The sequence below is a fragment of the Aulostomus chinensis genome, chromosome 3 (assembly GCF_037954235.1).
Source record: "Aulostomus chinensis isolate RoL2024-O1b breed Wild chromosome 3, RoL_Achi_v1.0, whole genome shotgun sequence".
NCBI lineage: Eukaryota > Metazoa > Chordata > Actinopteri > Syngnathiformes > Aulostomidae > Aulostomus > Aulostomus chinensis.
Window position 1 is genome coordinate 17,047,894 of NC_141322.1, and position 15,823 is coordinate 17,063,716.

Consider the following 15,823-nt stretch of genomic DNA (forward strand, 5'->3'; position numbering starts at 1 on the left):
TCTCTCTCGCTCTCTCTCCCTCTCTCTCCTTCCTTCCTTCTCACTTCTCCTCGTTCTTTTTTTCTCACATTTTCTTCCTTTCCTCTCTCCATTCCTCCAAATTTTTCTTTTATCCATTTTCCATTTTTCCTCGAACCCAAAATATTTGAGCCAGTTGATTTTTTTCTAAACACAGATGACTCCTCTGGAATTACAGTCAAATTTATTGCTCCATGAGCCAGTGAGCTTTAACTCTGAGCACTTTAATTGCGCTTTTAGGAGAAGGAATCTGCTCGGTCATTTCCCTCCAGCCGTGGCTCATCACTCCTCCTTGGTCAAATTGATTCTCTGGTCTCAGCACAGTGACCCGATCACCTAAAAAACACATGTCAACCCTTGGCCCTGCGTGACCACGGTCCCCTCCGGGATGACTGGCCCCATATCTGAGGTGTTTGTGTGTGTGTGAGGATACTTCTGAGGAGAGCAGAGCTCATGGCAGCTGTAAAAATAGAAGTCTTGTGGTTTGTTAAGCCCTCCTCCTCCTCCTCCTTCTCCTTCGCCTCACCCCACTTTCTCTCTCTCTCTCTCTCTCTCTCTCTCTCTCTCTCTCTCTCTCTATCTCTGTCTCTCTCATGCAGACATAGTTTTCCTCCCCAGTGTTAGACTGATATGTAGGATACGACAGTGAGAGAAGTATTCCGATCCTCAACACAAGGAAGTCTTGTAAACAAACAAAACTACCACTTGTTGCTCTTATTCTCAAGGACTTTCACGTCTTAATTTTTAAAATCTATTTTAAATCCTTCACTGGTGACGTCCATGTTCACAAGCGTGTGGGCAGGTCCTCTGAGCATTGTTGCCATTTGTTGATGCGTTACAGCCACTCGTAGATTCCTGGAATAGCGAAAAACCATTTGCAGGACTCTGTGTGTGTGTGTCTATGTGTGTGTGTGTGTGTGTGTGTGTCTGTGTGTGCATGCGCGCGTATGCGCCTCCTCTTGGGCAGGACAAACAAAACACTAATAAAAGAACAGATTCTTATCCCTGTTAGGTCAGAAAACTCCACAAAGTAAACAAAAGGGTCTCTATTCTTTTATCCCAGATGCAGTTTGGCTTCTGTCAACATTTTTTATGTCATCAGTCGATCACATAACTAGCTTATGTGAAAGGTGTTGCTTTTTTCTCTCACCTCAGTGTTTAGGTTTTACTGGCTTTTGCTGTGTTTGTCATAACAGGAAGTAAAGCATCTTTGGGTTTTGAATGGACAATGAAAACAATCTTAGTGTCTGTCTAGAGCTCTGGGAAATTGTGATTTTCGAAACATCTTAACATTATCGGCTAAATGGTTTCATTGATTAATGATGAAAAGAGTCCTTTTTTTTTGTAAATCTGGGCAAGTAAAAAAAAAAAGGACTTGAAACAGAAAAACAAAGAAGCATGGACTTTTCCCCTTCACTGATTACAGTAAACGTGTCATTGTGGTCCACCTTTGCTTCAGCTGCAGCAATGACTGTCTGTCTTTGATAGTTGGCTAAAACTGTGAGTAGCCGAGCTGGTGTTTGAGGAGAGGAAGGGAGAGGAGGGAAGAGGGTGACCAGGGGGATACGGGTGTATAATCAGGTCTCATGTTATTCTTTTTCACTATTTTTCTTCTCACTTAGACCCTCCTTATGTGGTCCTGCGCCACATTCAGAGACTCAGCTTTTCCTTGTCTATTCAACTTCTTCAGGCCGTACTGTTTCCATGAAGTTTGTATGAGTGTGTGTGTGATTCTTCATCGACGGGTGGTCTTCCCCATGCAGCGTGAAAATAAACCAGGAGATACCACACACCTGCAGCTCTGGCAGCATCTCTCTCTCTCTCTCTCTCTCTCTCTCTCTCTCTCTCTCTCTCTCTCTCTCCCTCTCCCTCTCCCTCTCTCCCTCTCTCTCCCTCTCCAAAGCAACAAGCAGCTTGTCTCATATTCTGTCTGTCTAGGTGACTTTTATTGACAGATACATTAGCTCTACCAGGGCTTTGTGGACCTGGCTGACATCTTATTTGCCAGTCCATATCTGAAAATATGGACGCGCATGTTTGTGTGTGTGTTTGTGTGTGTGTGTAGTTTTTGAGACAGAGAGAGAGAGAGAGGGAGAGAGAGAGGGGGCTGAAGATATGGCTGCTATTGTTTACTGAGTTACTTCATCATATGACCATGAGTCAAACTCTTCACCCATCTGCTTTTCACAACAAGATTCCATTTCAGTACAAGTCAAGTCCTGGAAAATGTTTTTAATTTTTTTGTTTTTTTGCTTTTCCCTGTGTCACATCTTATTCCTTCCCCTCCCCTCCCTTGTTTCCCTGCACAGATGTGGAGCAGATGGCCATCGACTGGCTCACCGGAAACTTCTACTTTGTGGATGACGTGGACGACAGGATCTTCGTGTGTGACAAGGATGGTCAGACATGTGTCACCCTTCTGGACCAGGAGCTGTACAACCCTAAAGGCATTGCCCTGGACCCCACCATGGGGTCAGTTTGATCTGTCGAACTCATGCATAACAACACTCACGCTACGTTCACCTCTGTAAAAAAGATCCCTCTTCACTCTTAAGTCCCTCTGTTACTCACCCATAGAACAACCGGTAGAGACTGAGGGAGGGTGAGTAAAGGTTTGGGATGTGCAGTGGTAATTGGGCACAGATGTTGTGTGGTACTCTGACTCTATAGGGTTTGAGTGTAAATGCAGTGCACGACTGTGTGTTGGGAGGGAAAACAGACCCGATGTGCCCGGGAGAACTCTGCTCATCCACGATTGTTGCTGTCGTTTACTGTCCGTTTGCTAACAGGATAGATTCAGCTCAGTACCCATGCCTGTTCATGTCAACAGATTTTGATAAATTTGGTAGAAACATAACTCATATTATAAATGAACATGTTATGAGCTTTTCCAGGAGATTTGGATCAAATTGTAGGTCCTGGATCCTGAGGACAGTTCCGGCCTAGTGGCAGGACGTAGATATAAGTGATTTTTTTTTTTCTGGAAGTCTCATAGACAAATTCCTTGAGTCCATGTGAAAAGGCTGAATGAAGCTTCCAGAAATCCTCTTGGATCTGTGATTCAGAAGAACTATTTTAGATGCGTTGGTTGATGTCTCAGAAAAATTTGATTACGTTTTGAAGAAATTCATGGAGGTCGTGTATCTTAATTTACAGGACCCGTATTTAAGTCCCAGATATGGTTGGGAAGAACGTTGATGACAGTTCGTTGGCGATACTAAGTTCAGATCCTGCAGCCTTGCTTGTGGAATTACAGGAGTTTTTGAAATTTTTTTTGTGATAAATGCTTTGCTGGAATTCTATGATGTTTTTGTCAAATATGTGGAAAAAAGTTTCTATTGTTCTCCTGCTGATGTAGAATATTCTCCCCTAAAAAAAGGGGAGGGGGGGGGGTTACAAGGATTGTGACGAGGATTGTTAATTGAAGCTATAAATAAGATTCCGATTTAGTCCACAGAGTAAAGTTAAATCGTGCTGGAATAAGTTTTACAGTTTTATTGTACTCATTCAGAGATATTTCAGCCACTGTAGAGAGGATGGGAGAAGCCGGATTTGTAAGGATCCAAGGCACAAAATTAAGAAACACAAATCCTCACATAATAGAAAGAAGGGAAGTAATTTTACCTCATTTAACAGCTGATAAAAGTTTTATTACTGGCTTTCATTGATTTAAATAAGGGGGAATTCATCATTCCAAAGTCTGCTGGGCTGTTATTCTCAATCTGTTTGTGTCTCTTAACAGGAAGGTGTTCTTCACCGACTACGGTCAGATCCCCAAGGTGGAGCGCTGTGACATGGACGGCCAGAACCGAACCAAGCTGGTGGACAGCAAGATCGTCTTCCCTCATGGTATCACTCTGGATCTGGTCAGCAGGCTGGTGTACTGGGCTGATGCCTATCTGGACTACATTGAGGTGGTGGATTACGAAGGCAAGAACCGGCACACCATCATTCAAGGCCTGCTGGTGAGGACACACTGCTATTATCTTCCATTAGCAGACGGCTAATCTGCAGTGAATTTACTGACCGTGTGTATGTTATTAATAACCTATACTGCTCCCTTTATATCTATAATACACCTCCTGTCTCTCTCTCTCTCCTGTGTACGACTGGAAAATGAGTTATGAGCGGAGGGGAGAAGATAGCAGGTCTTTGGCTTTCCATTAAAGTAGCTGATTAATTGTGTCTAATACCGAAGCGGCTTGTTGCTGCCGTGCTGCTGAAGCACAGAGCCTCTTAAACCTGTTACCATGGCTTTTACTGTTATCTGAGGAGAAGTAATGGATTTCATTAACTCACCCAACCTCAGGGCACAGACATGCACATACCCAAACAAACCACCATACCTGTGTGTGTGTGTGTGTGTGTGTGTGTGTGTGTGTGTGTGTGTGTGTGTGTGTGTGTGTGTGTGTGTGTGTGTGTGTGTGTGTGTGTGTGAGAGAGAGATAGGTTATTAGTACATACCCATCAGGTAACAGTTAAAGGAAAGTGTGCCGGTATTGATGCTCCTCAGCGTGTGTGGAGTTTTAAAGGCCTGACATGTTGTCCGAAAGCACCAAGTTCTATCATGCTATTTTTCTTTTGGTGAAAATACATATTTTAAAGTAAACAAGTCAAGTAGGTAGTAGAGCTGCAACCAAAGACATCATCATCATCTTTTCAATAAGCAATTATTAGCTTTTGTAATTATTCATTTAGTCTGTAAAATATCAAGAAAACTTGAGAAATGTTTGTCATAGTTCCCTAGAATTGCTTCTTTTCTCCATCAAACAGTCCAAATTTATTTAATTTTGTTTTTGTTTTGTTTGCTTTGTTTTGTTTTATTGTGTTTTCATTTCATTTCATTTTGTTTTTTACTGAGGAGGTCTCTTTTTATTCATCTGTTTTGTTTAGTTTTGTCTCGTTTGTGTTCTGTAGCTTGTTGGGAACGAGTAAGAGTGAGAAAGAACGCAGCCGAGTTTTGATGTGTGTGTGTGGCCTCAGCAGAGTTCTGCCCTCCAGCCTGGGCTAATAACTCTGTCTATTGTTCGGGCTGTTTGTGTCTCTTTATGTCGTTGCGGCCCACTCAGCTCCACGCAGCCATCGACCACACTGCTGTCTCAGACTCCAGCTGGTTTGTCCAGAAGTCCTCATCTTGCCTTTTTTACATCTGCCTTTCAAGGCTGGCTCATCCCTGAGCTCTGGCTTTGGAGAGAGATTGGTTTGTTTCTCTCAGTAACATGAAGTCAGCAAGAGTTGCAGTCATTTCGCTGCTGCACTGTATCAGAGCACACGCTTTATTACAGCAGATAACCATGGCAACAATACCTCTGCCCCATGCTACATTACCAGTTAATTGTCCTGTAAAACAAAACTAACCAAGAGGATGATTTGAACACAGACTATGTTGCTGTTGAGGAAGGAGGCCATGGTATAGTGAGCAATAATAGACTGTGATGCCCTGATGTAGACAACATTCAGGGCTCTGCAGCTACAGGTAAGACCCAGAGTGTCTGTGTGCTGGACAGAGTCAACGTGGCCGGATCACTACAGCACACGGCAAGTTTAAATGAGCTTAGTAACGATTTGAATCCGCTCTTGACCATGTCACATCACGCAAATAAATAAACTGAAAGACGCCGACTTGTTTTTAGACAGTTTGTGTCAGTGAGCCAGGATGTTACAGCACACGCAAAAAACCTTTTAGCATTATTGTGCCAATAGAATTCATCGTACTTGGAGTTTCCGTGTATTACGTTCAAAAAATATATTGCGGTAGATATTAGTATCCTCGGTGGGAGTGTAACTCACCACTGTCCAAACTGAAAAGAAATTATAGCCTGTGCTCTTTTTGTAATGAGTTAAGTATTGGTGAGCAGCAGGGTGGTAAAATCTGATATTGATATATTTGGATTTTGAATGTGGCGCAAATGTCACTTCCTGTGTCCGCTTGGTGGCGCTAGAGATCCCAAACTTCTTATATATAATATGTTGCTGAACATTGGCTGAAGACAACACAGTAATTGTGATGTAAAACAAGCTGTTTGTGAAATCATTACTTCCTCAAACCAGTAGGAAGCGCTATGACTTTAAGTCAGCTCGTGAACATATGATTAAGAACAGATTTGACAGTTTTGTGTTCTAAGGGGAATGTCATAATTGCCTCCCTCGCCATGGTAACGCTGTTGAACGAGGTCAGGTTTCACAGCAACACTTTACCAAGTTCTCAACTTCTCAAGGCGCAGGGGGTTTCCACCAGGGGGCGCTATGACTATCCATCCATCCATCCATCCATCCATTTTCTTCCGCTTATTCCTGTTAAGGTGTTAAGGGTCGGGGGGGGGGGGGGCTGGAACCGATCCCAGCGGCTTTTGGGCGAGAGGCGGGGTTCAGGTACCCTGGACTGGTCGCCAGTCCATCTCAGGACCAACACATAGAGACAGACAACCATTCACACTGACAGTCACACCTACGGTCAATTTAGAGTATCAATCAGCCTCGTCCCCTCTTGATGTCTTTGGACTGTGGGAGGAAGCTGGAGTACCAGAGAGAACCCGCACAGGAACAGGGAGAACATGGAGACTCACACAGAAAGATCCTGTGATGGAGCCAGGACTGGAACCTGGAACCTTCTTGCTGTGAGGCAACAGTCCTGACCACTGCACCACCATGCTGCCGTGTTATGACTAACCTGCACCAAATTCTACTGAACTCCTCATCGAACCATCCCTCAACCCTCCAAAAAAATTTAAGGAAAATCGCCCTCATAGTTTTTGTGTTACAGTGAACATGGCAACATATTGGATTTAGTTATTCATTCTGTTTACAGAACTTGTAAGAAGTCAATTGACTTGAAACAGTTGTTTGTGACAATCGAAATAATGTCAAACTCAGGTTGAAGAGTCTCTCTCTCTCACACACACACACACACACACACACACACACACACACACGCACATTCCCATGATTCGTCACTGCATCAGAGCCTATAAAGCTGCGATCCAGCGGTCATTTTGATGTCAGGGATCAGGCTTTGAGACTTTGCGTGTATGACAGAAGGAAAGTTCTCTACCACATCCAGCCTTCCTGCTCTTTCAGTTCCTGTGACTCAGCTGCCTCTCATGTATCTTTCTTTCATGTTCTCTCTTAGATCGAGCATCTGTACGGGCTGACTGTCTTTGAGAACTATCTCTACGCCACCAACTCTGACAATGCCAACATGCAGCCCAAGACCAGTGTGATCAGGGTCAACCGCTTCAACAGCGCGGACTACCAAGTAGTGACACGGGTGGACAAGGGAGGCGCCCTGCATGTGTACCATCAGAGACGCCAGCCCCCTGGTAGAACACACACACTCACACACATAGAAACATTCGCGCGTGCAGCTGAATTCACACTCAACTAAATACTGGATCAACACATCTGCTTTTGCAATATTATTTAACTTTTTTTGCAGTGCGCAGCCACGCATGTGAGGTGGACCAGTTTGGAAAAGCTGGAGGCTGCTCTGACATCTGTCTGCTGGGGAACGGCCACAAGACCCGGACCTGCCGCTGTCGTTCAGGGTTCAGCCTGGGAAGCGATGGAAAGTCCTGTAAAAGTGAGTAGAAGCACTTGGGTAGTGAAACAATCCTCTGAATAAATGAGAGACAATCTTTTCATCCTGTGCATTCGTTTTCCTGTTTTGCTGCAGAGCCTGAGCATGAGCTGTTCCTGGTCTATGGTAAAGGTCGTCCAGGGGTCATCAGAGGCATGGACATGAACGCCAAGGTGCCAGACGAGTACATGATCCCCATCGAGAACCTGATGAATCCCAGAGCTCTGGACTTTCACGCCGAGAGTGAATTCATCTACTTTGCTGATGCAACCAGCTACATCATTGGGCGCCAAAAGATTGACGGAACAGAGAGAGATACGATCCTGAAGGAAGGTGGGGGATGAACAACAAAGCACTGTCACAAACCGCTCAACAGGCTGAACGCAAAGTTCCTCTAGGTTCACTACTTGCTAGCCATCTTTGTAGTGCAGTTATTTCAGGGTAGAAACATGGTCCATCTGTTGGTAGCCATAAAGATATGTTTGATTTTTAATTTGTGCACAAATAATAGCTGTTAGGTTCCATAAAATTACAAATTAAAACTGTAAAATTGCTTGTCGTACACACCTAATTTCCAATAGGTTATAAGTGGAAATTTCAGCAGTTTTTTTGTTGGAGTAAAAGAAAGCTGATGGTAATATATATAATATAATGTAATCTTATCAGGAATATTACAGGTTATTGTGTGAGTTCCAGATCCACGCCTCTCACTAGCGGTCTGTGTTTGTTGCAGGGATTCACACAGTCGAGGGCATCGCTGTGGACTGGATGGCTGACAACTTGTACTGGACGGATGACGGGCCGAAGAAAACCATCAGCGTGGCTCGGCTGGAAAAGGCTTCACAGACTCGTAAAACTCTCATCGAAGGGAAGATGACTCACCCTCGTGCCATTGTGGTGGATCCCCTAAACGGGTGAGACGTGGAGGGAACAGAGAGGCGTGACTGCGTGTGTGTCTGTGTGTTTGTGTTTGTACTCATGTAAAACACAGCGAGAGATAATGAAGGGTCTTCATTTCACCTGTCGGTCAGCTGTCGGTGACTCAGGTGGAATCACACAGCGCTCAGCAAGAGTGAACACAGCACCCGTTCAATCTTTGTACCTCAGTGTCGCTCCTCTGTTATCGGTGATGAAGCCAATAAACAAGCAGGCTCCAGCAGGATCTTTTTTTCATTTTTTACCCATTCTATCTACCATTATCGCTCTAAATCACTCCCTTTTTCTTAAAAGATTCATTAAAACAGAGGGTTAGTCATAGCACTTCATTTTATCAGAGGGAATTTGAAGCTGAGTGTGTTTTTTGTTTTTGTTGATAAATGACCTTGAAATGATATATAGAGTACATGCAGAGTGGCAAAAAATGTCCTTTAAAAGTACTGGTGATGTAAACAGCAGGGGGACATGGAGCAAAATCTCTCTCTGGCTGGTAAAACCTCAGCTTCTCTCCTCCAGCATGACGGGTGGCAGACATGCCCCCTGTGTTTTAAGTGTTAATGAAAACAGGAGGAGATGGGAGAGGAATGAGGGATGAGGAAGGTCTCTACTGCAGATCTTCTGCTAGATTAAGCTACATATTTATGGAGTTTATCAGAATAGATTCAGATAAATAACATACTGAAGGCTTTTCTCAATATTTGAAGAAAATGGTATCAATACAGTACACGCACAGAATGTGTAAACACTGGTCTTAATATAAAATGCTGAAGAAATAATATGATTTTGTGTGCCTACCTACAACTTAGCATCACCAAGTTTTGGGATTTATACACTGGGATTTATACCATGGGATTTATACACTGGATTTTAGATCATTACCAGACATAAGATCTCATTTTTACAAGAATTTCATCTCGTGAGCACCACTTTTTGGTTTTTGAAGTGTAAATGCAATCTTCTGCTGTACAAAGCTAACCTTAGGCTATGAAACTAAACGGCACATGCCTGACTTAAACGTAATGCTAAAAAGCTTCGGGCTTCCTCAGTTTTTGGCGTGATGACGTTTAACACATTAGCACACTAACATTAGCAACAACCTCTCAAGTCTCAATTAGCTGCTTTTTAGCAGCTGCCGTCCTCAAGACATATAAAAGCTCAGAAGTTGGCGAATGTGGTATTCACTGATGTATTTTAGAACAAAATGTTAAATCATCTCAAGCCTGTGTTAACCAGAGTCCTTATTTCAGCCATTGCCTTTGACGTCAGGGAGCCAGAGCTTCAGCATTTCCAACAAACTTCCAGGTTTTAGAACTCATTTGTGCGCCACTCTCTTGAAACCAATTGTCATAGTTTAGGGGAAACGTTTCACACACAAGCAGCGAATCTCAAACTCAACTACCAAGCAAAGTCAGTCAACAGTCATTCCATGGTCGTCCTCCTCCTCCGCTTCACCGGGTCCGGGTCGCGGGGGCAGCAGCCTCAGCAAGGAAGCCCAGACTGTCCTCTCCCCAGCCACTTCCACCAGCTCTTCCAGGAGAATCCTGAGGCGTTCCCAGGCCAGCCAAGAGATATAACCCCTCCAGCGTGTGCTGGGTTGGCCCTGAGGTCTCCTCCCGGTCGGACATGCCTGGAAGACCTCCAGAGGGAGGCGTCCAGGAGGCATCCTCACCAGATGCCCGAACCACCTCAACTGACTCCTCTCGACGTGGAGGAGCAGCAGCTCTACTCTGAGTCCCTCCCGAATGACTGAGCTTCTCATCTTATCTCTAAGGGAGAGCCCAGCCACTCTGTGGAAGAAACTCATTTCAGCTCATGCTATGGTTTCCTGTGAAAACACCACTGCTGCGACCCGGATACAGGCGAATTTCTAGTGCTCTCTTTCAAATAGCTCTTAATCTCGCTGTTTACCGATGAGTGTTATTATCATGACCTCCTGGGCTCTCTTGAGAAACACACACTCCGAAACACACATGCAGCCACCCCCCCCCCACCACACACACTCACACACACCCACACACACATGCACACTCACACTCATTGACACACACTCTCTTTGGATGGCTAGTGACAGGGTGATGTGTGTCCATACACTTCCCAGGGGAAAGTCATTCGCCTCCACTAATGCCTGTAATCAATCAGGCTCTGAGAGGGGAGGGAGCACCGGGGGACATTTGCAGAAATGAAAAGAGGAGAAAGAGACAGATGGAGAAGGAAATAGTAAATGTTAATATATTCCAGCAAACGGGGACTCAATCTAGTTTTGGCCTGGTGACTTTTTGGCAACTTAGTAGACAGCCCGTGTGCACAGACTATACCTCCACCAGTAATGAAGACTGACTGCTCCTAAAGTACCTGGCGACTAGCAGATTAGTTTGCCTCTAGACATCTCAGATGGGGAACATCGTCTCTGATGAGTAGTGCTTCGGGCAGCTTGAGAAAATGTCAACGCATCAGTTAACGCCAAGAAACTCTTCAAGATGCCCCAACAAATATTCTCCTCTCTTTTTTCCCCATGTGTCTATAGCTGGATGTACTGGACCGACTGGGAGGAAGATCCTAAGGAGAGCAAGCGAGGGAAGATTGAGCGCGCTTGGATGGACGGATCCAACAGAAATGTCTTCTTGACCAGTAAGACGGTGCTGTGGCCCAACGGCCTGAGCCTGGACATCCCACAGGGCATCCTCTACTGGGTGGACGCCTACTACGACCGCATCGAGATGGTCTACCTCAACAGCTCTGAACGCAAGGTTGGTGCATGCCACCAGCAGGATTATTTTACTGCAGTTTAAAGATGGAGAGGCTCAGTGGGATTATTCTGGCAGGTCTGACAAGCTGTTAGTGACCTAATAAAGAAGGAGTTTGAAAGCAGCCAAAAACACTGTGGGTGGTCCACAGTTTATACTGGTGACTCATTCTGGCTAGATTGGTGGTATTTAGATTTTTCCACCAAAATGCAGGATGGCAGCTCCGTTTTCGCCACCTTATCCGCCACCATTCAGTGTTTGTAGTGTTGTAACTCAAGATCGGTTTCACTGTATTTGATATTCTTGCTATGAATGAATCAGAATGTTTTGGAGCTGTAATTCTGGGCTCAGGTGTGTACATGAGTGTTGTTAAAACCACCCTGTTGCTTCTCTCACATCACTAGACGGTGTACGAAGGTCAGGAACTGAACCACGCCTTCGGCCTCTGCCACTATAAACACTTCTTGTTCTGGAACGAGTACCGTAGTGGCAGCATTTACAAGTTGGACACGATTACTGGCACAGCCACTCTGCTGCGCAATGAAAGGCCGCCCATCTTTGAAATCCGCATGTACGACGCTCAGCAGCAGCAAGGTAGCTGGCAGGACATCACACCCTCTGACTCCAGAGATCACGAGGGAACTCTCAGTGTTACTATATGCTTGTACTGTAACATCTTCACGCTCTTGTTTGTTGGCCTGCAGGCTCTAATGCGTGTCGTGTGTACAACGGAGGCTGCAGCAGCCTTTGTCTGTCCATACCAGGAGGCAGACAGTGTGCCTGTGCAGAGGACCAAATACTGGACCCAGCTGACAATACCAGCTGCAAGGGCAAGTATAAACATGTTGTGTGTGTGTGTGTGTGTGTGTGTGAGAGAGAGAAAGAGAAAGAGAAATACTAATGAATCTCATGATACAACTTCTTCTCTATTACGTCTTAATCCCAGTATGTCTGACAAGATGAGTGAAACTGTGATGGTGTTTGTTTGTTTTTTTTGAACAGTTTGATTCAAATATTTGAATACAGACCTAATGAAAGATGCACAAGTGTTATATACAGCGTAATGTTATCCCAAGGGGCTGAATGTCTTCTGGTCATTTTTTTTTCTTCGAAAATCTCTCTGTGTAGAAGTCATGCAAAATAATACAATGAATAAAATGCAAATTTGAAAACGCAACACAACAGCACAAACTAGTGAAAAGAGATGAGCAAAATATGAAAGATGAGGACTTCACTGCTCTTATTGTACAAGTGCTGCCAGCTTTCCTTCAGAAAATGCAGTATAAAGATAAGGAATTGTGCAAAAAAAACATGTATATTGATGTGAGGAAATATAAGAAAAGCACCATTGTGGTGCACAAGTGTATATAAAATCAGTTTATACACAGTAACAGTGAAAATACTTTTGCACAAAACCACTTTCTTTTAACATCCTCCATCACTTCTTTGTCACATTCTTTTGATTCCTCTTGTCCTCCTCCACAGCCAACCCGTCCTACGTCCCCCCTCCGCAGTGTCAGGCTGGCGAGTTCGCCTGTAAGAACAATCGCTGCATCCAGGAACGCTGGAAGTGTGACGGGGATAATGACTGCCTGGACAACAGCGACGAGGCTCCTGAGCTGTGCCGTGAGTTACTGTACAATATATGAGCGCACTCACGCTCACACACATAGACACACGCACACACACACACACACACACACGCATATGCACACACACTTATCCAAACCACTACTTGCAGAACCCTATCACTAACTGTAATTTTAACCACCGACCCAAAAAAAATCAGCATTTTACCAATTTGTGGACACGGTTTTAACTTGTCTTAAGTGTGGTTTGTGTCCCCAAAAGTGGCTGAAGTCATACCACACACACACACACACACACACACACACACACACACACACACACACACACACCTCATCAAAGATGGTTTTGAAACAGCTGCCCCTCCTTTCGGTCCTGAGTCTGATGACCATCTGCAGACTGAATTTGACAGTCTGGTGATGCTGGAGTGAAATGAGAGAGCCGTTTGAGTCCCGCAAATGTGTGTTTATATGCAAAAAAAACACTGTGTACATACGAGTCTGTATGTGCAAGGAAGAATGTAGTCATGTTAGTGGGTCTGGACAAGCTCTGTTTACTCGTCTGTCCACGTCTTTCTGTGGTGAAGTGCAGACCTGTTCCCCTTCCAGACAAAACAAAATCCTCATCCAAAACAGCCAGAATGTCTGACCTCCCCCTCACTCATTTGCACCTCTTCTCCATCACATTTCCATCTCTCGTCAGCCTTTCCCTCCACTTCCTCGCTTTCCTCTGTGTCCTTTCTAATGCATCTTTTCCTTCCTCCAGACCAGCACACTTGTCCTACTGACAGATTTAAGTGCCAGAACAACCGCTGCATCCCCCTGCGCTGGCTGTGTGACGGGGACAACGACTGTGGGAATGATGAGGACGAGTCCAACACCACCTGTTCAGGTACTGAACCATACCAACAAAGTGAAAGTAGAGGCAGCTGCCTGTTCCGTTAACATATTGGACTTTCTGGTCAGTGCACTCTCTCAACCCTCTCACCGCGATTGCCTTTTAGCTCGCACCTGCCCGCCAAACCAGTACTCATGTGCCAGTGGACGCTGTATCCCTATTTCTTGGACGTGCGACCTGGACGATGACTGTGGTGATCGGTCAGATGAACCTGCATCCTGTGGTGGGTCTTTTATCTACAACACCGCAGAAACACTTTCAGATTAGTCCGTTTTTTTAACGGCCCTTTCTTACCCACCACATTTGCTCCACTTTTTTTTTTCTTTTTCTTTTTTTTACCTTTTGGTTTGATCTGAGCCAAAATGACAGGTGTGAAACCGGCCCGCACTTTTGTCAGACCAGTCAATCAGGCCATGTTCCTCAGGGCTGTGTGATACAATCAATAGAGAATTAAATCCCAATACTATAGTCAGTATTCCAGCTCCTGGTATTGATATCCTATCACAGTATATTGTGATAAAATCCAGGCCATGTGTGTTATGGCAGCCATATTTACTGTGTTAAGTAACAAAAGTACAACTGTGCGATTTTGAAAATATAATTCTAATACATTTGAATTGTAGTTTTGAATAAAATAGTTTTGAGTCATTGTGTCAGTTGAGTTATCAATATAATTAGATTTACACCACTCTATTCAGAAATGTTAAAATCTCTCTATCTGTTTTTCAATGATTATGTTATTTTGATGTATAGTCTGTTTTTCGTTTGTTGACTTGCTTCATTGTAACTGTCTTGCACATCCACCCCAGGAAGAACAGACACTGCTGAGGCATAAAAAAACACATTTTCAGAAAATTATGTGAATTGTATGGAATCATGAGCGTCTTGCCAAAACCTAATGTTCCTCTTAGAAACTCGGGTCTGTTTGCCAGTGAACCGCTGTCCTGTTTGCTTCAGGTAACAAATGTAATCAGGCTTTTATATAGGACCTGATATAGGAGGCAAACCAGTGCATTGTGGGTTGAAAATAGATGCTGCGGTTCAGGAGAAGAGTGACAGAGGAGCTGTGACTGAGAGCAGAGGAGAGACTGCAACATCATCATTACTTTCAGATCCAACAAAGAGCCAGTCAGGTCTTTTATTCCTCCCGCACCTTCTGTATTATTTATCTTTTTGCAGTTGAATTCATATAAAGTAATAATTAAAGCTACTTAGGTAATAAAACTACATGCTGCTGTTGCTGTCGCGCCAATGTGATCGACGGTGATTTTTCCTTTTTCTATCCGGTAGATAAACGGCATGTACAGAAAAGTCGGTTTGCCTCAGACAGGACTGTGTGTAGCAGCGGACATCGTGAATGTAACGTTAGCGCTTGTTGTGTCCACAGCGTACCCCACATGCTTCCCCCTCACCCAGTTCACCTGCAACAACGGACGCTGCATCAACATCAACTGGCGCTGTGATAATGGTTAGTTCCTGTCCGTCCTCCTCCCCTCTGCTTCCTCTGTGTGCCTCTGTTCCTTTATCACAGTTTGCTGTGCATGTGTGGCCACCAGTCTCACATTGTCATACACCCCCCCCCCCCTGTATGTTTCTATGTTTTATATCATTCCTTCCTGTCTGTTGTTGTTTTTGTTGTTGTTGGTTTTTGTTGTTCCGTGTCATGCTATTCGCCCACTCTGCTGTCTTTCGTTGGTTCTGTCTTTCAGAAAAGGATTGTGGTGACGGCTCTGATGAGTTGAATTGTCCAAACCTGACCGGTTAGTGCATAGATCAACATGCACCACAACAGCCATGACGCTAGCCCAGCTCCTAAGACTAGCAAGGCAGGCTCAGACTAAAAGTTAGGGCTGCTTTTTCTGCTAATTGAACATGGCCACAAGCTGAGGTCAACACTGCTGCCACTCATGCGCCGCACACAGTTGCTGTTTTTTTTGTTGTCGTTGGAGGTAAATTAGATTAGACAAATTGACAAATACATGGAAAATATAGTCGTTGTGTTTGCGATCAAATTAATGGGATTCAATTTAATTCAGTTTAGATTTAGTAGGATGTCAGGTTGAAC

At 44.4% G+C, this 15,823-nt stretch overlaps 1 protein-coding gene across 8 annotated transcripts in view; it reads left to right on the top strand.

Moving 5' to 3' along the window:
• Positions 1-15,823, top strand: part of LOC147267935 (low-density lipoprotein receptor-related protein 1-like) — a 156,853-nt gene that overhangs the window by 102,463 nt on the left and 38,567 nt on the right. For 6 of the 8 annotated variants that reach the window (XR_015112086.1, XM_086199093.1, XM_086199094.1 and 3 more), the window contains 14 exons: positions 2,328-2,490; positions 3,761-3,983; positions 7,148-7,337; positions 7,454-7,597; positions 7,691-7,927; positions 8,328-8,508; positions 11,055-11,277; positions 11,679-11,868; positions 11,979-12,104; positions 12,760-12,900; positions 13,627-13,752; positions 13,865-13,981; positions 15,146-15,226; positions 15,468-15,518. Coding sequence is in view for 7 of the 8 variants with exons in the window: in XM_086199093.1 (XP_086055219.1) it covers positions 2,328-2,490; positions 3,761-3,983; positions 7,148-7,337; positions 7,454-7,597; positions 7,691-7,927; positions 8,328-8,508; positions 11,055-11,277; positions 11,679-11,868; positions 11,979-12,104; positions 12,760-12,900; positions 13,627-13,752; positions 13,865-13,981; positions 15,146-15,226; positions 15,468-15,518 (2,193 nt within the window). In the remaining variant the exon portion in view is untranslated. The remainder of the gene's footprint in view (positions 1-2,327; positions 2,491-3,760; positions 3,984-7,147; positions 7,338-7,453; positions 7,598-7,690; positions 7,928-8,327; positions 8,509-11,054; positions 11,278-11,678; positions 11,869-11,978; positions 12,105-12,759; positions 12,901-13,626; positions 13,753-13,864; positions 13,982-15,145; positions 15,227-15,467; positions 15,519-15,823) is intronic. The other 2 variants (XM_086199096.1, XM_086199098.1) reach the window with 1 other exon arrangement.